Raw genomic sequence first — 22,441 nt, 5'->3', positions numbered from 1 at the left:
TGCTTATTGTCATAATAAATTTAGAGCATTGTTTCTGTTTAAAGTTGAAGATGACGAAAGCCTCCATTAATTCACTGAAAGAATTATTAATTCTTCACTGTGGGAAAAGGCATTAATGAGTCATAAAATAATCCTAATTCTGTGTAATGGATAAAGATGGTTTTAGGAGTCATGAATGTAAATATAAGCTTTAAATATTGTAAACAATTATAAGCCACATCAAGCTGCTATTATTAAAGTATTCTTAGGCATTAGTTTTCGGGCGCAGAAATTTCTCTTCTTTAAAATCAAAAATAAGACTTGTGAGAAAAGACGTATATCTGTTGTGGAACATAAGAAGTCATTTAATCTTTTCATGTTAAAATTAGCTTCAAAACAATGATTCTTATATTTATAAGAGTTACTGTGCTGTTTTATCATTTTCATTTCTGGGAAAATCTAACGGTCGTAATGGGAAACCGTTCTTTTGAAATTTATTCTGCCTAAACAAAATAAATATTAACTTTATACGGTATTTCTCCCGCCTTCTTAGAATGCCTTCGTGGTGTATTGGTCAGCACACTCTACGCGAATTCGAGAGGTCCATGGTTCGAATCCCGGCGAAGGTATTACTCATTTTAGTTAATCTTTGGATTATGGTAACTTGGCGATTTTTTGGCGAAAATTTGGCGACCAACCCTGCTACAGCAACCTGCTAGTTTTTGTTTGGACGCCATTTTGTTTTCACGAAATAAAGGCTTTTTTTTTTTTTTTTTTTTTTTTTTTTTTTTAACTCAACTTTTTTTTTTCAACAATCTGCTAGCCGAATTACGCTTATGCTAGAACTTTTATGGAACAAAAGTGCTTAATCGTGACGAATATTAGATACGAAATTATGAGAAAACACAGAATCGCCCACTGCTTGCCGCGTTTTTAAGAATTGCACATACACGGTATCATCCATGTACCCGTCGACCTATTTTCACTTAAAAAAACATCCCAGAAATGCACAAAAATGGCATTGCGCACACTCTTGACTTTATCCATGTACACTGCTAAAGTCCTAGCTAGTAACCTTTATCGCCTTACCAAAATGTCGCCAAACTACCTGTTACCATATTCCAAAGATTAGACCTCATTTTTCATCTCTCCGGCTTCGAAATAACTTAATATCTCTATAGTGGCACCAGAACTAAAAGGTGATTCTTCACTATCAGGATTTGGCTATTGGGTCCCCTAAAATACCAGTTGCCCTTTAAAAGGAGGAGTATAAAAGGTATTTCTCCCGCCTTCTTAGCATGCCTTCGTGGTGTAGTGGTCAGCACGCTCGACGCGTATTCGATAGGTCCGTGGTTCGAGTCCCGGCAAGAGCGTTGCTCATTTTTCATGTCTCCTGCTTCGAAATAACCTAATGTCTCTACAACTTTGCTTGTTAAAATTAAATCAAAATTAATAGAAAAAATACACCTTTGCTGTGCAATTCAGCTCAAGTTAAGGAAATTCAAGGGAAGATTGTTGGAATAAACAGTTTTTTCCCACTAGCGGCAAATAAATTTAAATTGCTTCTATTTGGAAAATAAATTTTAGTGAATATCTTACAATGCTTGGTGTTCTTTGGAAATATAAAATGTAAGAAACGTCGCATACTTTACGTAAATTATCACTATATCTTGTAAGGTATCAAAGAAACTGTGAAAGGGAGTAAAGGATCCTTTGTTTAACCACATGAAAGTTATCAGAAGGCATCACTCGTGCTTACAAATATAACCAGCAATTATGGCTTGAGTCAGAGATAAGAAATGACTTAACTAAATAATGTTATTTAGCCTAATAGCTACACAATTAAAGTAACGCGAAAATTGGCTCTGATCTAAAGTCGGCGTGACAAGCTTAATGATTAGAATAATGCAACGCCGTAGAATACTACTTGCAAGGCAATGAAATTAGCTACATGGACAGAACACGTTCTATCATATAAAACCTTTCTTTAAATACTATCTTCTTTCTACCTCATTTGAATATCATGCGAGCTAGAAATTTATATTCTGGAAGGAAAAGGAGAAACGAGGAGGATAAAAAAGCTAATTAACTTAAAATAACTGGTTAATAAACCTAAACAGGACCTTATAATCTTATAACTGGAAGTCATTAATATTTAGTTCAGTCTATTTTTCTGCTTAATTCACACTTTCTTACAGATTGTTTAAGATTCTGATGTACGAAAAACCCATTTATCTAAAGAAACAGGTTTACAGTCTACATGGATTTATATGTGAAATAGTTTCACGTTTAAATTAGGTTTGGGTTGGATTATTTCGATCACATGAGCGATATTTGCCTAATGAATGGGGTGCCTGGTGCCTTCGTATAGAAAGTTTTAAGGGAACATGGCTAGTATTCACGTTACACATGGGGAAAACGTGACACTTCCCATGCAGCCAGCCCATTCCCCGGCATTTGAACCTGGCCAAACTACCAGTATTCAGCAATTTTTCCGCTCGGATGCCTGGTGGACCTCCATTTTAATTTTCCAGTAAATTTTTTAGCTAAAGTTATTTTAGATTACTAGCTTGCCAGTTTAGTCACAATAAGTGTCTAGATGTTCTGTTATAGCTAGACTTTACTTAATTCTAATTAGACTTTATTTATGTTATGAGCTAGACTTTATTGAATATTATTTGCATTCTGTTAACCTTATTTAAAACTGCAGGGACACAGTTGCATCATGTTAGCCGTAAATGATTTGTAAGTATGAGAAAGGTGTAACTTGCTGGGCACTTAATACCATAAACCCTAGGTACTGGAAACTAGTGGTATGCTATGATGAGTTGCACTGCATTGTTTTTCAGTCCTATGGTCACTACTCTATATATCAAATCTACTAAAAACAGCAACAAATGCCAAGAAATATGATTTCAAATATTAAGATTTGTAGAATAGTAGTGTTACGATCTTGTCACAGCTTTCATAATATGGACTTGAACCATTAGTGGTGGACTTGAACTGTAATGTATTGGGAGAATTAAGGCAACTATATCATCTTTTTGACATTTCGAGACTTTTTCTCTCAAGTAAAAATAAATAAGAATAAAGAACTGCTAAATAAGAGACCACATTGTTTTTTTCAGTAGCGATTGAAGTAACTTATTCTTTAATAGAATATATAAGCTGTTGAAGAAACTAATCTGAAACTGTAGAGACATTAGGAGTTTTTATGCTGAAAAACCTGAAAAAAGAGCAATGCCCTCCCCAGGACTCGAGCCATGGACCTTTCGGATACGCGCCGAATGTACTGCAAATTACATCACGAAAACAAGAATGGGGGAGAAATACCATATAAACCCCCCTTTGAAAGGGCGACTGGGGATTAGCCTACCCAATCGCCAAATCCTGGTGGTGGAGAATCATCATCTAGCACCTTTTTTTTTTTAGTTCGGGAGCCACTGTAGGAACTTTAAGTTATTTCGAAGCGGGAGCCATGAAAAATGAGCAGTGCCCTCGCCGGGACTCGAACCTCGGACCTCTCATACGCGCCGAGTGTGCTGGCCATTATACCACGAAGGCATGCTAAGAAGGTGGGAGAAATACCTTATAAAACGTCAAAACGTGAAATTTCATGTTAAAAATGCAAGTAGAAAAGAGAAAGCAAAAATATCATTGCTTTCTCCAGAAGTCACTAAATTTAAATTTTAGTAGGTACTTTATAGGCTAAAATAAGGATTTAATACATCTAGAAGTCAATAATGTTATAATAATAATTATATTTGACTATTAAATATGTTTATATTATAAGGTACTTTCTCCGTCTTTTTTAATTTCTCGCACTGTTCTCCTCGTGGTGTAACTGGAAGCATATTCTACGTGTATTGGAGAGGTCCAGGGTTCGAGTCCCGTCGAGGACGTTGAAAAAAACCTAATAGCTCTACAATATTTTAACTTAATTTTAAAGCAGTTAGAAAACAATCATTCTGTCTACAAAAACGACTATGTCTACGAAACGACTGATTTTAATATGTTATGTATAAAATATTGCTACTTTATGCATTAAATATTAAAATTATTTCAGAATTTAAATATTTAATGCATAGAACAGTAAATAAAATACTTACAATTGTAAGAATAAAATTTGAGTTATAAAAATTATTCTGAAAACGTTTGCTTTTAAGGGCAAACCCGTTGTCATCTTCATGTTCTAAGCATCAAATATAAATATAAATTAAAATATAAACTCATCAATAAAAATAAGTTAAGTTTTGTTAACTTTTCCTTTTTTTACAAAAGCACATTAGTGTATTTAAAATTATTCTACAGAGGAATTCACATTAATTATTAGTTAAATAACTCTTGCCTATGATCCCTTTTAATTTAAAGATTTTCACTGCTTTATTTCTCTCTATATAAAATGCATAATTATCTCTTTCTCTTCGTAGAATGTGAATGATAATTATTTTTTGAATTCATGTCTTATTGCTGGTGCGTAGGTTCACACCTTACTTTTAAAATTCATTTTTGAATTAGTAATGTAAGATTGTAAATAATATTTAGGCAAGAGAAACAATAGTTAAAAGAGACTAAAAAATTCTTTATTTGACAAATTACATTGGTATGGAAATTAGCATACATTTTTTTTAAGTTAATGTGACCCAAGCTTGTATATGCTGTAACATAACTCTTAGCAAATTCTTTTTGTCGTTTAAACGTCAAACTGAAAAGAAAAATAATACATATAATATTAGACATTGACAGAATAAGGGTGATGTAAAATTGTAGATAAAACGACAGTAATAATTGAAAGGGGAGAGTAAAATATACAATTTTTTTAATCTCCCGTTACAAAGCTGCAATGAAAAGTAAAAACGTGACAGCGAAGTACTAAACAGTTATCTTGCTTTTTCAGATGAGTAGTTTTAACTCTCCAGGCTGTACTTGTTTTTAAGTGATTGTAAGAATTGGAGGCTCCCTTCAGCGCACGTGGACACAAGTGTCAACATAGCTCAAAAGAAGGGGCTCTGTTTTAAGTGATTGTATAGGACTTGAGTATGAATCCATATGAAGATAAAAATTTACGTAAAAGAATTTTTACAGCCTTGATTAGAATGAATTATTTGAGTGACGGCAAAGCACAGAAGGGCCATCTGCCTAAGGTGAATGATGCCTTTGTGGTGGAAATTGAAAGGCAAGCTGGCTCATGTTCGCATTACATATGGGAAAGATTGCGAAATCTTTCATACATACAACCCGTTTACTGGAATTTTTGAGTCAGGTTGGAACTACGAGTGTTCAGCGATTTTACCGCTCGGCCCGATTACAGACTGCTTTGTTTAAAATTTAAGTTTTAACTTAAGTTTAGATTTCAGTTTAGGTATAGGAATACAATGGATACTTATTTGCTGAAGTAATATATGAGGGTACTGCAACCTTCCTGGGCGATAATAATCAGGCTTCATGATTAACGCAGCACACCAAGCATAGATTAAAATAAAAATACAGTTAAAAACATTAACTCAAAATTTTTCTATTGCCATTTATAAAGTTTATCAAATCCTTTGTTTATCAAATCTAAATTCTTTCTTGCGGCTATGCTACCATATGTTTCCTTAATATGTAGCAATAATACTTACTAAAACCTTAATAAAACTGTTACGTAAGAACTGAAAAAAAAATAGATTCCGCATGCATACAGATCTTTGCTGTACGCAATAAACACCGTACTTCCTGCACAGTGATCAATAGAATTTCAGCGTTCTATACTGTGCAGTATGGCATCAATTTGGATTCGATATCGATGGTAGTTTAGGCGGCCGTTCCAAAAATCTAAATTTGCATGAATGTTCCTCTAGCCATAATTTGAAGTCTCTAGATTTGAGTGATGATGCATTTTCCTACAAGAAGCCAAACTTAGCAGAATGAATTCTGACTACAAATGCTGCAATTCCTCATAGACAGCGTGCACAAAGTGTTCATTTGTCAAATATTCTTATATCAAATATATTACCTGTGCTTCCATTAAATGATATTTAAGTAAACCTCAAACTATTATGGAGCCACAAAAGCCTCCTCTCACTCTTCTGTTGATATTCGGATCCATGGATTCATGAAGAATGATCCATGCACAGATTCTGTAAGTGGACCGTTGGAAAGTTGAGCAGAGTAAGCTACTTGCTTACAGTCATGAAATGACCAACATACTATGTACTGATGAACCAAGGTGAGCTATATAACTCTATGTCGTAATTTTATGAAGGGGACTCTGATTGCATGTCAGCTTCTAAAGCTAACATAATAAAGGGAACATTCTACAAACTTAATTCTGAGATTTATTGAAACCCCTACTTTGAATTCTAATGCTGTCCAAAGCAGTATTGTACAATAACGCGTGAAGCCAGCTAATGCTGATCACGTTCATCCAGAGTCCTTTTACAAACACAGTGTTGTCTTAAATATATTTTTACCAGAATTCTTAAAGTCACGATACTTTCTTGAACTGGTCATATAAGAAAATTCTAGCTTTGTCTCCGCCTCTGAGAAGCTATGATTCATATAGAGTAAATAGTGCATTAAAGCTCTATTTATAGCAAAAACGTGCCATTCTCGTAACCAATGTAACTCTAGAAGCTTTCACAGATGTCTAACATATATGAATATACATTTTATGACGCACCCATTGGTGTGTATAGGAAGCGTAACTGTGTTTACTGCTTAGGTTGTTCCATACTAATTCTTCTAGTAGTTCAGTGTATTAGCTGATTTCTATCCTATAAATACACTGAAGTGCCACTAAATCAGGGACATCAAGTCAATACTGAGTTGGCCTTCTCTGGCCTTGATAACGACTACCATACAACGAGGTATCGATTCAACAAGTTTGCGAAGACGTTCTACGGTAAAGGTTTGCTAAATATCGACTAGAACTGTCCATAATTTAGGAAAGGTCACTAGTGTTAAGTGATGCGCTTTCACACCTTTCTTCCAAACATCCCAACGGTGCTAAATAGGATTTAAGTCAGGGTTTCTAGGCAGCCAATTTCTGACACAGAAAGCAGAGGAATACTCATCCAACCAGGCAGTAGCTAACCGAGACCTGTGAGAGGTGCAGTTATCTTGATGGAATACTCCAAGTTCGTGTGAATGACAGGAAAACATAAATGGATGGAGGTGATCTCCCAGTTATTCCTCTATATACTGAATCGCAATGAGAGAGGTTAGTGCAAGTACCAAAGATCCCATACGTTGCAAAGAGAAAACACTCCAGACCATGATTGAGACGCCATGGCCTTGTACAGTTCCAACCAAGCATGCATCATCAATGGCTTCATGGCCATTGATGCTTGATATAGATTGGGAAAGCTTTCATATAACAGTGAAAAATGGAAATATGATTAAATAGTCCCTCTCGTTCATTCTTATCTTCTTGATGGCTATTTACAATTGTCACGTTGGAAAATGAAATTGTCTTTGAAGACGATATAATGCACCTAATAAAGTTATTATGGAAGTTGTAAGGATCTTAAGTTGACTAACGTTTATTTTATTTTAACACTTTACTATCATCTCTTATTTTCCACTTCCGGCCAGAATAAACGCGTGAATATGTTTACGCAAATTGTACTTGCTAACGCTTAAGTTGTGGCTTTTTGCCAAGAGCAGAGTTAGATGGAGAGAAAGTGAGCAGCTTTGCCACTGCATTTCACGCGAGCTTGCCATCAGTTGCTGTCTACCTTTAAGGCCAGAGGTTTTATTCCTTTCGAAAGCTAAAGACGTATTGTAGTTTTCAGCAGTTTGCGTACTACATACGTAATAATTTAAAAGGCCAGTCTTAGTGTTGGTCATTTGTGTAAAGTATTCAAAATTAGCTTTTATTTAAATTTTAGTTAGTCAGTAGTTCTTATATTTTTACGTTCAGACCACAAGTGGTTGGTCTTTGTATCCCGAAGTGCGGGAGCGCCTGTAATATCGTAGAAAATAAAGGGTAATTTAACCCTTCTCCTCTTGTCATCTTTTCTATACTCCATAGGACATAGTTTGTAGTCAAACTCACTGTCTAGTCAGGACATGTCATGTTTTCCAAGCAGATTAGAAGGAAAGTAGTCCTGATAAAGTTTTATAAGCTATATTTTTATGAATAGTATTTAACTGAGTATAAACTGTATTTTTATAAACTGAGTATTATACAAAAAAAAAAAAAAAAAAAAAAAAAAAAAAAAAAAAATATTGCAGTGTATACTAGAAATAACTTTTTGTTGAAAATGTTTTAAACATTTCATTTATTTACATTACAGAATTTTATAGTATTAAAATTAAATTTCAAACAAAGTACACTTATCTAATTGTTTTAACGAAGCAAACAGTAGAATATATTAGAATGTTTACATGTTCTGTTTCACTCACATTAAGCGGGCAGCCGAAGAACTAGAAACAGTATTTAGTAGTCTTCGGAATAAATAATATATCTATATATAAATACATGGCGATCCCAAAAGAAGGATAAAAAGTTAAAATTTAGCAATTCTAAAATTATAAACCGTACGATCGGTTTTCACTGAAATTCACAAAAAGACAGGGAATTTCACTTTAATAATGAAAGATTTTTATTGCCAGAATTTTTTATTTTTAACCGAAAGGTCGACCTTCAGTTGTATCTGAAGCTCGTACAATGGGGTAGCCAGTATCCTCAATGGAGTGTAACGGTCTTCATTCATGAGAACAGCCATTAGACGTTGCATAATACTTTACTCAGCGTCAAAGAAGGCTCAGACGTTATTCTTGTCATATGAAGGCGAATAACGTCTTTACGTATGACCAGTAAAGTCGGAAAACGTTTATGCATCTGAATTTTAAATAGAATTTTCTTCTTCAACCGAAGAAGAAAGAACGATGTAATCTTTGAAACTATAGTACTGCAAATTTATCACGCTACAGTGATTCTTGAGTCTAATTATTATTATTTTTAGTATTTGTACTTCAACATATTCGTTTTGTTATCACTTCATACCTATGATTACCCAAATTATTTGATATCCTTTGTTCACTTTCCTTGCGTTTCTTCTCCCTCCGTTCTTTTTCTTACTTAAAATGAATTGACGATTGATTTTTCTTCTCTTGACTTCACCTTGAAAGACACCTTTTAATTAAGGATTATTTTTAAAATTTTTATATTACACTATAATTATTATTTAGAAAATATAAATACACCGTTCTGATTCATGGATAAATATTTCTCTCAAAAAGTAAAGAAGATACTCAAAATAAATTTCGATCCTCGTTACCAAATTGTTCTCCTTTCTTTACATAGATGGCGCCACCAAACCGCCAGTGTTGATTTACTTCGAATGCTATGAAGAGTTTACAACGCATTATCGTAACTCCAGTCTGTTAAGTGGAAAATGCAAATGCTACAGTACTTCATTAATTAACTTTTGAAATTATAAATGCCATATTTTTTAATGTCTATCAAATTTTTTTAAATAAACCGGTCTGGATTTTACTTATGTTCTAAACATATTTGGTCACCCATATTAATGCTGAGTGTTAGGAGATTCGCTATGTATCAGAACTAATTAGATGCCATTAAATTATTTTATCATATTTCAATATAGCTGAGGCAAGAAACAAATAAATAAATAAATAAAAATAAAAAATGTACTTATTTTAATTTTTTTTTCCAAATTAAAAGTATACGAGATGTCAAACAGAAGTAACAAAACCAAACATATTTAGGTTTAGGCTATTTGAATGTAGCAAAACACACCAAGGCCTACCTGCGTAAGTGGACAAGCTCCTTTGTAGAGGACTTTCAAAGAAAACTTGGCGCATCACACGAGGGGTAAACCAGCCATGCAGCCAATCTGTTCATCTGGTATCGAACCGAACCCAAATTCCCCGGATTGAGCGGGCATAACTTGCTCGGTCGCCAATAAGACCATATAAGCATAAAGCTAGAGAACTACATTCTTCTTTCATCTCCCACACCTACATCTCATCTTAATTTCCCACCTCATTAATAACATCTGATAATTTAAAATATTCACATTCTTCAGCACAACACGTGGTCGATTGGATAAGGCCGCTGAACACTAGTAGGGTGACAAATGTTCTGTTTGCGGCAAGCGGACTGCCTGCACGAAGCTTTCTCCAAGTGAAAGATAGTTTCTCTTTGAAACTCCTACGTGGAAGTATCCTTTTTGGGCCGACATCCCTCGTGTTTTTTGTGCCGTCATCACTTGATCAATTAAACAAGCAGTTCAGATGTTTTCTTTTCTGTAGCTAGTAGTAGTACGTGATTAATTTTTTTTTTAATCACGGGTGTAGTTATGTTTATTTAATATGTCATGCATTCAAAAAATTCCTTTTACTTAAAGCTATACTATCCGTCAAGTTCAGAAAAATTCTCATTAAATTAACAAATCAGAAAATGAAGACTTCAAGTCAAGTTTTGTAATATATGCCAAGTTTTATAATAGATCTGAAATTTACATGTCAGAATTCTTTATGCTATCAGCTTCTTGTAAAACTCAAAACTATCACTAGCCTAAAAATTTATGTTTCCTTTATTAAGCATGTATTGCATCAATCTTACAGTTTCTTGTTCAGTCATTCCCTCGAATTCACAAGTAATTTGAAATAATCTTTTACACTCATATAAATTTTCAGGGCTTCATGAATGAAATTTGAGACTGTCCCAATACGTACTAAGATAAAACTAAATACTAAGCCTTTTTTTTTTTTTTTTTTTTTTTTTTTTTTTTTTTTTGTATGCACGGTTTCTTCATAGAGAATTTTATAATAAAACTGGCACATTTAAATTCCATTCCCTACAACGGAAAATTCTGCCAATGTGTTTTTTTTTTTTTTTTTCTCTGTAGGAAAAAGTACTGCGTCCATAACATATTTATTAAATAGCAATCACACATTATAAGGTATTTCTCCCGACTTCTTAGCATGCCTTTGTAGTGTAGTGGTCTGCACGCTGGGCGCGTATTCCAGAGGTCCGTGTTTCGATTCCCGGCGAGAGCGTTGTTAATTTTTCATTACTTCTTCTTCCAAAAAAACCTAATGTCTCTACAGTGGCGCCCGCACAAGGACTCGAACCACGGACCTCTGGAATACGCACCCAGCGGGCAGACCACTACACTACGAAGGCATGCTAAGAAGGCGGGAGAAATACCTTACATTCGCCCCATTTTATAGGGCAACTGGAGATTTATGGGACCCAGTCGCTAAATTCTGGGTGTGGAGAATCATCATCCACCACCCTTTTAGTTCGGGCGCCACTGTAGAGATATTAGGTATTTTTTGGAAGCAGGGGTCATGAAAAAAGAGCAACGCCCTTGCCGGGAATCGAACCACGGATTTCTGGAAAATGAGCCCAGCGGGCAGACCACTACATTACGAAGTCATGCTAAGAAATACCTTATAACCTAACTGCACTTAGAAATATAGCTCCTTTGAAAGGCATTGCAGCATATTGCTTACAACACCAATTTTTGACAGCATTCTTCAGTACACCCAGCATGATCTGACAAGTATCGAGATTACACGTTTTGTTTTCACATGTTCGGAATTATTATTCCTTCTGTTATGTAAACTTTTCATGACTTCACGAATTTCCAATCTGAAAGGCTCCACTGATTTTCTACTTTGCTATCTTATATCATTTGTCGAATTCAGAGTTTTTTCGGATAGTAACTGTTTAATTTTTCAAATCTCTTAGGACGCAAATGAAAAGAAAATTTTGTACAATATTAAAACTTTAAATAATACCGAACTTTCTTTTAACAGCATCACTTAACATAGCTAAATTCAATGAAATGGGTACATAAGATACAGAAAAGTTTCAAAGATTTCTAAAAGTATGACCCAATTTATGAAGCGTCTCTTACGAGTGAACTACATTTCTTTTTCGTTGTACGAAAGGAATCCGAAGAAGACTGTCACGTTTAATTAAAAAAAATTCGGAAATTTGGATTATTTTCGGCAACCATTCTATACAGTAAATGAAGAGGTCGACTTTGAAACAGTCCGCAGATTTAGGGAATTTTTGCAGGATGTTTTAATTGTCTGCGAAGTTCTGTGTTATGGGGAATTATCACTTTAAGCAATTAAGAATACTGCAGTATTTCAAGCATTACACATTTAAACATGTCAGTTAGAAAATGCCAAAGTTAGAACAAAGGTTAGCAGGCAGAGAAAATATAAATATTCTTCGATGAGAGCTGTAAACGATAATAATCTCTCTTTTTGAACCTTACCTCCAGCAAATTTTCAACTTTCGAATACGGATGACTTAATCTGTTATCCTTAATACTATTACCTTTAACCCTTCCAATGTCTTTGTCAGACAAGTGAGATAGATAACAACAACAACACCCTTCCAGTGTGATTTTTTGCCTTTCAAGTTTAGGAAAATGAAGGTGTAATTACACGTTTTATTTCTATATATTTGGGTTTTATGCTTATCATCCATTCTTGCTTTTAGCGTTATTTTGGGTTCTATGCATTATTTAGAGCGATTTGTTACTTTTTCTCTTATAGGATTCAGGAAATGCTTAAATTATGTTTCCAAATAAATTAACAGTAATTATTTTATCACATTACGGTATTTTGGCTTATGGAAGGTTTTACTGAAACTTCTTACATGTGCAAGCAGAGGAAATTGCATTCTTATATTTTGTTCACCAAGTCACTGTATGATTAATATGAAAAATTTGCGCGTTATCAAATACCTCCCAATTATCATATTCCTAATTATATTGAACATTCAGTTAATAATCTGTTAAGAATAGGTAGAAAATTGAAAGATTTTTTTTCAATTAAGTAAGTCATTCCCTGCATGCAGCGCCTGATACTACACAAAGCAAAAGAACTCATTCTCGAACTGTAGTATTAGTCAATATTCACAAGGTTTACTACATAACGTTTCAGGTCAATATGACTGGATATAGCTAATAATCGAGAATTACTGAAAACATTATACTTTTGTGGAAGCTCCTTGTTTTTTCACTACTCCATGTTATTGACAGTAACAGGTATGATTTCATTTTAAAATTCATAGACTAATTAATGATGTATAGTAAGTTAAAACTGTGCTATGTTATTAACATGGTGTGAGAAAATAGAGGTCAAGTTTCACTAATATTAAAGTAGTATTTAAGCAAATTTTTTTATATGTTTCATATAATTTATTACTCTTAAGAAGCTAAACATTGCCTAAATGAAAGCTGTATAACAAGAATGACTCTTTCAATAAACGGTTCGCGATTGTTCCAATTATTGTAAGTACCGTTATTATTCTTTATCAGTGGCGATTTTATTATTTGTATGTGATTATTTGACTTGCCTCTTTTTTTAAGTCAAATCTGGAAATTAACTTTCGATCCTTTCCTGGAAAGCTCATTTTTTGAAAACTTTTATGCATGTATATTTTCAAAGATAATACGGTATTTCCTATAAATGCTTACAAACTTCCATGCAGAATTTGTTTTTATTCTAGTTAGCTTTTCGTCCATAGCTTTGCTTAACGATCAAACTAATTTCAGAATTTCGATCATTGCATCACTGGATAAATCAGAAAATAAATCTTTCAAATAGTTCTTTCGGAATTTCTAACACAATTTACTGAAGGGTTCTAAAATGTTGTTAAATTGTTTTAGTTATTATGGGTTTGCTAACAATGATGAAATTTTAAATTAAAACAATTAATCCTTCATTCCTAGCAGCTCCATGTTTACGTTTTCTCATATTTCTTATATGTTATGGTAGTGCAGGTATAAGTCATTTAGCTCAATTAGCAACAATTACGAACTCGAACTTCGTCGTGCATGTTTTATCTTTATTAATTAACTGCTTTGGGGATTATGAATGTTTGATTTAATAGCCGTTCATCGACCCAAAGCCAAATAATAGTGAGCAACTGTTTCACTTTATGATATCCAATTCTCACTGCCCCATGAAAATAGCAGTTAAGATATCGAAGTTAAGTGCTTCATATTAAACACAACACCTGACAAAACAAAACAAAAAAAAATAAGATTGCTTTCCGTTGTATAAAAGTAGTAATTTTTATTTTTTATCATTCTAACCCCATTCATTAAATAAAACACATAAAAATATACATGAGAAAAACATCTGTAAATTATACGGTTTTAGTTAGTTCACTAAAAAAAACTTCGCCATCATAATATTCTCTATCATATATGCGATTAAAAATAAAGTCTTCAAAGACCCGTATAAGAACTGCATTCGGGTATTTACAGAACTTTTAAGAACAGCAGAAGTGATACTACTAAAGTGATTAATACAGGGTAAGTAACAGAGATAAATCCTTAAATGCAGAAATAACTTTTGAGTGCAGAAAGTTAGCGCTGTAAAAGTTGTATCTGCTTATAACAAAAGGATTATGCTATTTAATATCTTGTTATTTAATAAATAACTATATTTATTGTTGAAGTGGCAACGCCATATTTGTATTATGTAACTGTTGCTCAGCAACGTGAGAAATTGTTTAAAAATTAGGATTCTGAAGTTTTTACTAGCTAGTAACAGTATTAAAGTTTTGCCACTAAAGAATTTCTTCAAATTATCTATCTCCGTGAACTAGAAATAAAATTTATGTTCTAATAAGAAGATTGCCTGTTTTGTCAATTACTGCGAAATACATTACACTATACCATATCATAACGACTGAGGCGTTTTTGCTCTTGCAGACGAATTAATTTGAACAGAAGCTCTTGCATTTCATACAGGCTCCTGGACACTCGATCACCGGAATGAATACGTTACTAGTCACATCGTAAAGGGTAAAATCTCTGCAAGAAATATTCCTCCTAAACAGCAATAAATGGGTGATAGTTTTCATGACAGAGCTCAAATAGAAGCTTAGCAGAAGCATAAACTGGAGTCAGTAAAGGCTTGTCTGACAGTGCGTAGATTTTCGAATCTCATAGCTGGTTACTCCAATGAAGGATACTTCAAGATTATTCTCTTGTATCGGGAAGGCACCTGTAGTGTAAGTGAAACAGCATAGCGGTATGTACGACGTTTTCTCAGTTATTCTCATTCCAAAACGCAGATGCTATCATGGATGTCACTGACGAGCTCAGAGAAAGATTTATTCAGACAAGCGACACTTTCAAACACAAGTAGTAAATGTCCTGGCTTATGCGCTAGCTTCACTCGGAACGTTTGCTCTACAGGATCAAGTTCTAGAATTGAACTCTAACTATTCAAAGATGTTTAGAGCTATAGCAAACCACAGTACTGTTTCCTAGATGACTTCTCCATTAGACCAACTGCGTTCTGTGTGGATAAATCACACCCCTTATGCAAAGCTCCTTTTCAGACAATTTCGACCATAGACCATTGGTTACGGTAAGTAATATGAAGTAGACATTTAAGTGGTATGACCAAATCCATCGGATTGCTTATAATGCTAATTAAATGACCAGGTGCAGTTCGTAATCCCGCTATGTTAACGGTCTGTGAAACCGTAATATCCTAACATATAGTAACGTAATACGTGGAATGCTATATTATAATGTATTTCTCCAGCCTTCTTAGAATGTCTTCGTGGTGTAGTGGTCAGCATGCTCGGTGCATATTCGAGAGGTGCGTGGTTCGAGTCCTGGCGAAGACGTTGCTCATTTTTTACTTCTTCTGCTTTCAGATATACCTAATGTCTCTACAATACAGCATCCAAAAAGAAATTCGAACTCGAATACAAATGTATATTGCCGTCAGTCGAACATGTACGAACATTTCATAATTCCAGAATATTACTACGAACGTTTAACTGTTTCATAATTTTAGAACATTATTTTGTGTTTTTCTTGTTTAGAAAGTCATACTGGCGAATAGACATTTTTTTACAATAAACTATACTTTGCTGAGATGTATTTGTTATGGCAGTAAATTTGCGAAACGTCACACACGCGATTTATGACGTGTTTAAGACGATGGTGTGTTCCGATGATAGAATACTGAGGGATTTGCATTTAAGACTTCTATTCGAGTAATTACTGTATTAAGACTTCATTTTATACCAAACTGAGGACATTTGTCACGTTTGCTCTTAACTCCTTTTTCGTTACTTCTTACAGGTTTCGCAATAAAATCGTTAATTCCGAAATTTTGCTTCTGGTTAGGTGGAAATTGGTCTTCTATGAAAGTCCTTTAATGTAGATAGGCACAATCTCTACAAATTTTGTTTTCTGTGTTCAAAAGTTACTTCAGTGCTTAGCGACTTTACTACACACAGTGCATAAAAGTAATTTCATTCAATTCTCTTAAATTTTTCTTCAACAATACGGATAAAAATTAAGCCACTGTTGGCAATTCTGGAACTTTATTTTTCGTCTCGTATCACCAAGAATAATATAATGACTAAAAATTATTTTTTTTGTTTTGAATTTTAATGTATTTTAACTAAAGCCGCATGCTTATATTTTTTATTAAACCCCATTTTTGCAGTTCTACATATGTTTTACATTCATTTCATAATGCGGTGGTGGGTCTGCTTCAGTCTAAAAATACCTGATAAGGAAAGAACATGAAAGAAACATGTCAGTGTAAAATTTAAAATCAGGCAAAAGCATAATTTTAGTTTGGTATAGAGTTTGAATAAAAACTCTAAAGACTTCGACAGCGATTACATACAGGACCACTTCTTCAGGAGAAAAAAATTGCTCGTGTAGAGGGTTTTGACTGTGTGAACGAGCATTTATTCTTTCGAGAAATTATTTCATACATTTGTAGAGATATTAGGTTATTTGGAAGCAGGAGACATGAAAAAATGAACAATGTCTTCGCCGGGATTCAAACACACGGACCTCTCGAATTCGAGTCGAGCATGCTGACCACTACACCACGAAGGTATGCTAGAAAGGCGGGAGAAATACCTTATACATTCAGTGTCTTTCTAACTTGTCATTCTTATTACATACTAAAAGAAATGTTATCCATGTTCTAATACTAAAAAATCAGTCTCAGATTCAGAGCAACGATCTCAAAAGATACGTTATCCATTCTAATTCTCGTACTTTAAACATTAGTTTTATTACGTATTGAAAAAAAGGATTTAAGAACAAAATTTTCTGCAGATTCTGCGATTAAATTATAATGGATTAATGCTGGATGTTACCTAATTTTAGAGCTTCAGTGTGCTCCAGCAGGAAAATATGATTTTTCTTGAAAACAGCAGAGAACAGGAGTCATGCCTCGCTGAGCTCCGGCTGAATTTAGTTGCTTAAGTCGTTAAAGTAATTTAAATTAAAGTTTTTTGCTTATAATTATGTAAAATCTAGCTTTATATATTTGGGGGGGGGTGGAATGATAACATAATCATGGATTTATATATGAAATTCAACAGATTTTGCCACGTGTTGAACAAAGAATGAAAGAACCATGAATTGAACAAAGTGAAATTGTAGTGTTATATCCCAATAAATGTAGGGTAAAGAATATTATTCCATTTAATCGTCTATTTTTTCAATGCAATTCTTCTGTTTAATGTCTTTCAGTAAACAAGATTACTAGTGGCTTTTAATATATAAATTATTTAAGAATCTCTGATGCCTTGTATTATATGAGATATGTGAAATTAATACTTTATTTAAGAATCATTCCTATGGTGTAGCTTTAATTTTTTTTAAAGTCTCATCAGGAATGCTTTGCTGCGAAACTACTTGGGATTAATTATTGTAGCCATTATCTGTGTAACATGCTATTCCCACAGAACATTTTCGCTGTATAGAGTTCATCACTTATAAAATGTTAGAGACAACTAGCCATTTAAAAAAACTCGCTGACCGGTTTCATCACTCAAGAAAAGAAGCGCGTCTTTTGCTTCTATACGAAACTATAGACTGCAGATTTCTATAATCAGTACCAATCACTGGTCACCAAAATAACAGTTAAAACTAGTTTTTATGTGTATGGTAACTCAATAAAAAGTTTACCAAAGTTTAGCTGTCCAAAAATATTTTGGTATATGATCCTAGCTCCATATAGCTGGAGACCTTAGAAAAAGACTCATAATAACTGCTTTAAACTTGAAAGCTCGGAATTCAGTGACGACATCTTTATAAACTTCAAGAAACATGGGAAGGAGAAGCGTCTATCAATATTCGTAACAACAAATCGCTCACATATTAGCGGTTCTTTAGTTAATTTTAAAGCTATTTTGAGTACTACGGCCAGGTGTACGATCATATATACTTATTTAGTACGTATTAGGAATGCAATCTAGTAACAAGAGCTTTTATTTTTAATAATATTATATTTTTATTTGAATGTTAAAATATTTTCCATCAGGAACTAAATATGTATTCTGTTTTTAATTTATTTATAAAAAGAATTTTTACTGTAAAGATTTTGGCTTAAGGGTTATTTCTCAATGTCGCGAATTCCTTGACAGGCAATGTCAAGAAAGCAGGGCTATGCACAACAGTGCATGTTGCGAACACAGAGAGAATGTTTCATGCTCCCTTGGTGAGATGCAAGCCACGGGGAAGGGAGTATGCCTAAGAATCGGATGTACTCTTGCAACAAGATTTCTTTGTCAGAAAGCCTGGAAGGGAAGGTTAACATTTATTTCGTTGAACGAGGAAAATGGATGCAGCAGCTTTGTAAAAAAAGACTTGACATAGAACATGGCACCATTTATTGCTTAATGGGTTCTTGGATTACACAGAAAATATTATTTTCTTGACAGATATTATCTCGGGGCGGGAAACTATCTCAGAAAGTTCCCATATCGATGGGGAGGAGAAAAATACCCTACTTGTTTTTCCCGGGGCGCTATAGAAATATGTGCGGTGTCTAATTTTAATTGCTATGTGGATATATTGGTTTGGAAAAGGTTGTGGTGGACCGTGAGGACTAATTAAGTTCAAATGAGAAGTGGTTGCATCAGAAAGGCGTAAAGAATTTAGCGGATAATAACTAATAGGTGGGAAAATGGCGGAGAGAGGTGAGAGTAATGCAGTGATGATTCTCGAACGTGTACGAGAAAAAGAAGAAATTACAGAAGATGTATCGGCCTCGTGGAAGTTTATGAGCTGCATTGAATAATTTACAGTTGATGAAAGAGAATGACATGAACGGAAAATCCCTGAGAAGGAACTGTGATGATTTGTGTGCTATGCAAAGAAATACCGAATTTGTAAATCCAAAAATGAAGATCGACCGAAACTCTGTCTTCGGGACTGTTCTTTAATAAGTGAAATAAAAAGGTGCGTGAGCATCCGAATTTCTGATTTAAGATTTAGAATATAGGTTTCTGGCACCAACTGATGATGTGCGATTATCTGGGCAATGTGTTCCTTTTTGCAAAATATTATAAAGAGACTGTTCCGGACGGGTACTAGTCAGCGACTTAGAATATCGCTTCTGACTGCCAATGTGAAAGGACATGGTTCAGTGTTCTCGTCTACGAACTGTAATACGAACTGGTATTTAGCCAACTTGAGAAAACGGCTCCACTCTTCGAACAATAACGAATAGTTTTAAAATTTGTAAATAACTTTTTAGGACAGGTCGCATTAATTAATTTGCAGCCTGATACTCCGAGTTATATTCAAATATAGCTAAAAAAGTGTAAATTATGTTATGTTAATCGAACTTGGGGTTAATTTTTTGCGACTGTACTTACTTGGTTATGAACATGTTCATTTGGAAGAAAGATAAAAGTATTGTGTTCTCAAATTTGTGGCTAATTATTTAGCGCTATTCCTTCCTACACAACACTACATTAACTGAAAGTACTTATTTATGCATAATTTAAATTTAGAAATTAAAAAATGCATTTGTAAACATATGGGATATTCAAAACAAGTGACACAACGCCTGTTTTTGCCTTTAATTTTGATGGTAAGCATGCACTAATTTACAAACGTTTTCAGAATAAATCAGATAATTTTATGAAAACAGTTTCGAGGCTGGAGGTTGGATGTTTTAAATTATAATTTAAATTTTATACTGTCAAGTTGGGACATTTGTCCACATTATAAAACGTTGATTGTGTTTAAATAAGTTAAATACAAAATCTTCCATGCTTTTAATTGGAAAATTCGCAGAGATATAAGTGAGGAAATTTCCTAATTTACATTACTTTTCAGTGTAGATAGCTAACGAATTTGGATCAGATACGTATTGAGAGAATCTAGAATTTTTTTTAAATGCTTAAAGTTACTTATTTTGATGCTTAATAATTCCTTACAAGGAAAAGAAATGCCATGGATAACATAATGCTATAAACGATAATGAGATTAATATAACAATACCTTCCATATTTCCATTTAAAAGAACAGAATGTTTTGTATTTTACTCATTAAAGCTCAATGAACATTTTGATCTGAAGACCATATAAAAAGTTAAATTTTATGTTATCGAAACTTCACAATTCCTAATGATAAAAAGTAATTTCGTAAATTTGTAGGGTTTTCCTTATTTTGCATAACAAATTTATTTTAAGTTTGATACTTTAGCTGAACTTCTCAACTTCCCCTCACATTCTCTCGCCAGGATGCAAATTTAAAAATAAGTGAAGTGCTTATTTAAACGGGTGAATCTCTAAGTTTATTCAGAGCGTGTTTTGCTAGCCAAGTGCACGTTTCGTTGTTGTTTTCGCTGGTAAGCCTCTTGGCTGTATCGGATTTATCATCACGCCGGTTAGGTTTTACTGTGAGTCCACCTGGTAGGCGTATCTAGCACTACTTATTTTAGGTTTGACTTAAAATTATATTCTATGTTTTAGTTTCACCGCAAGTTGAACGGTGTCTTTGTGACGCACGAAGACCGTACATTTCTTTAATTGTTTTAGATTAATTTTAAAGGGTTATTTTTCACCCTTCTTCTCGAGTCAGTAGTTTTCTTCACGCCTGTGCCAGAATCCGTCAGGTCATTTTAGGATCTACTGTAGTTTATGTGAAACAAGAGAGTATATAAATGTATCAACCTTATTTAGAAAATCTTTGCATCTGGGACTAATATTTAATAAATTGCTACGGTAAATACTTAAACCTGTGATTACATTTTTCAAATACCTCGTATATTAGTGCGTAATTACAGGCTTTTCCTTGCTACTTATGTTTGAGTAAGTGAAACAAAAAGATTAGAAATTGATACAAACTTACAGTTTCGACCATTTTCCTCCTGCTGCTCCAATTTCCATAAAAGCTGACTTAATTTCTTTCTGAATGATGTATCTTGAGTAATCTAAAGAAGAAATTAAAATAATTTGAGGGAAAATTTTTTTACGTACTGGATTACGAAAACATAAAAAGTTCTTAACTACAGCTGTTAGCTGATACTGATACATTGGCAGACTATATCCATTAGAAGAAAGTATGAGGTAAATACATGCATAAAGACAGAAGGAACAATAATAAAACGCAGAAAAATTAAAAAAAGAGTAGGCCTAGCGATTTTAACAAACCACGCTCATCTTCTTTGAAGTTTCAAATTTACACTTTTAAAACTCGGCAGTGTTAGGAGTGATATTTCAGCCCAGCTTCGTTGATTCTTGTTATTTGATTCCTCAAAGTCAAATATAATTACATGTGATGGAGTTGCCTTGATTTCCCAGTGAAATCACTTCATGTTGTATTCTGTATACATTTCACGCTGATTTCCTATGACATGGCGAAAGCTTGATTGTGGAACGATTTGTTTGAGCAGACATATTATTCATGCCAGGATGATCAGGAGCATTAACCACGGCAAACTGAGCCAAGGTGTAGTTAACAAATTGATTAACAGGTCTCAGAAATTTTTTCTGTAAACTCTGAATTTCTTTCCGAATCTCGTTTAAGCGCAGAAATTTCTTCAATGACATTGGTGATTGCTTAATTTTCGTTCTGTAACTTGTTTTCACATTTTTGTCTGTAGAAGATACTTTCTCATTCATGGCAATCATAACTTTCCCTCTAACTGCCGCCCTGATTTCTTTGTGTTCATGAGTATGTGCTGCTATAGTCTACTTCATTTCTGTGGTCATCTCAACAGTAGTAGCTTTGATGAAGGTCTTCATCTCAGCGGCATTTACTGAGACCTTTCTCATTTTGAATAGAGTCGAAGAGATATTTTCCTTCATTTCAGTAGTATTAGCTGATGCTTCCTCAGTACTGATAGCAATAATTCCCATAGTAGACATAACATGCAGTTCCATTTTCCTTATTATCATCATTCACAAAAATCCCACTTTTAACACCAGGGGTTGCAATCTATAGGTTCATCGACATCTCTTTGAACAATCATCAATTTTTGAACATCAAGTCACCAGATGAGACGGAATGAATTGACAATTTATTGTAATTAATAATAAAACATAGCAAAATTAATAGCTGTGTATAACTAACAGAGAACGCAGATATGAAGTACATCCTCGATAACACACAAAAAATAACGCAGTTTATCGGAACCACGCCCAAATTTAACTCTAAAATGGAGTTCAACTAACTCTCTTTGA

General features: G+C 33.9%; 1 protein-coding gene across 1 annotated transcript in view; it reads right to left on the bottom strand.

Moving 5' to 3' along the window:
* Positions 1-4,540: 4,540 nt before the first annotated feature.
* LOC118190405 (uncharacterized) overlaps positions 4,541-22,441 on the bottom strand; it is a 44,612-nt gene continuing 26,711 nt past the window's right edge. Inside the window, exons 3-4 of the mRNA XM_035361102.2 lie at positions 21,108-21,189; positions 4,541-4,684 (exon numbers count right to left, since the gene is read on the bottom strand). Coding sequence (XP_035216993.1) covers positions 4,680-4,684; positions 21,108-21,189 — 87 coding nt within the window. The 3' untranslated portion in view covers positions 4,541-4,679. The remainder of the gene's footprint in view (positions 4,685-21,107; positions 21,190-22,441) is intronic.

Source organism: Stegodyphus dumicola, chromosome X2, assembly GCF_044657685.1.
Source record: "Stegodyphus dumicola isolate Sdum_Otavi_A_Nest chromosome X2, ASM4465768v1".
Classification (NCBI taxonomy): domain Eukaryota; kingdom Metazoa; phylum Arthropoda; class Arachnida; order Araneae; family Eresidae; genus Stegodyphus; species Stegodyphus dumicola.
Note: the sequence above shows the minus strand (reverse complement) of the source record. Positions and strands in the feature narration are given on the sequence as shown.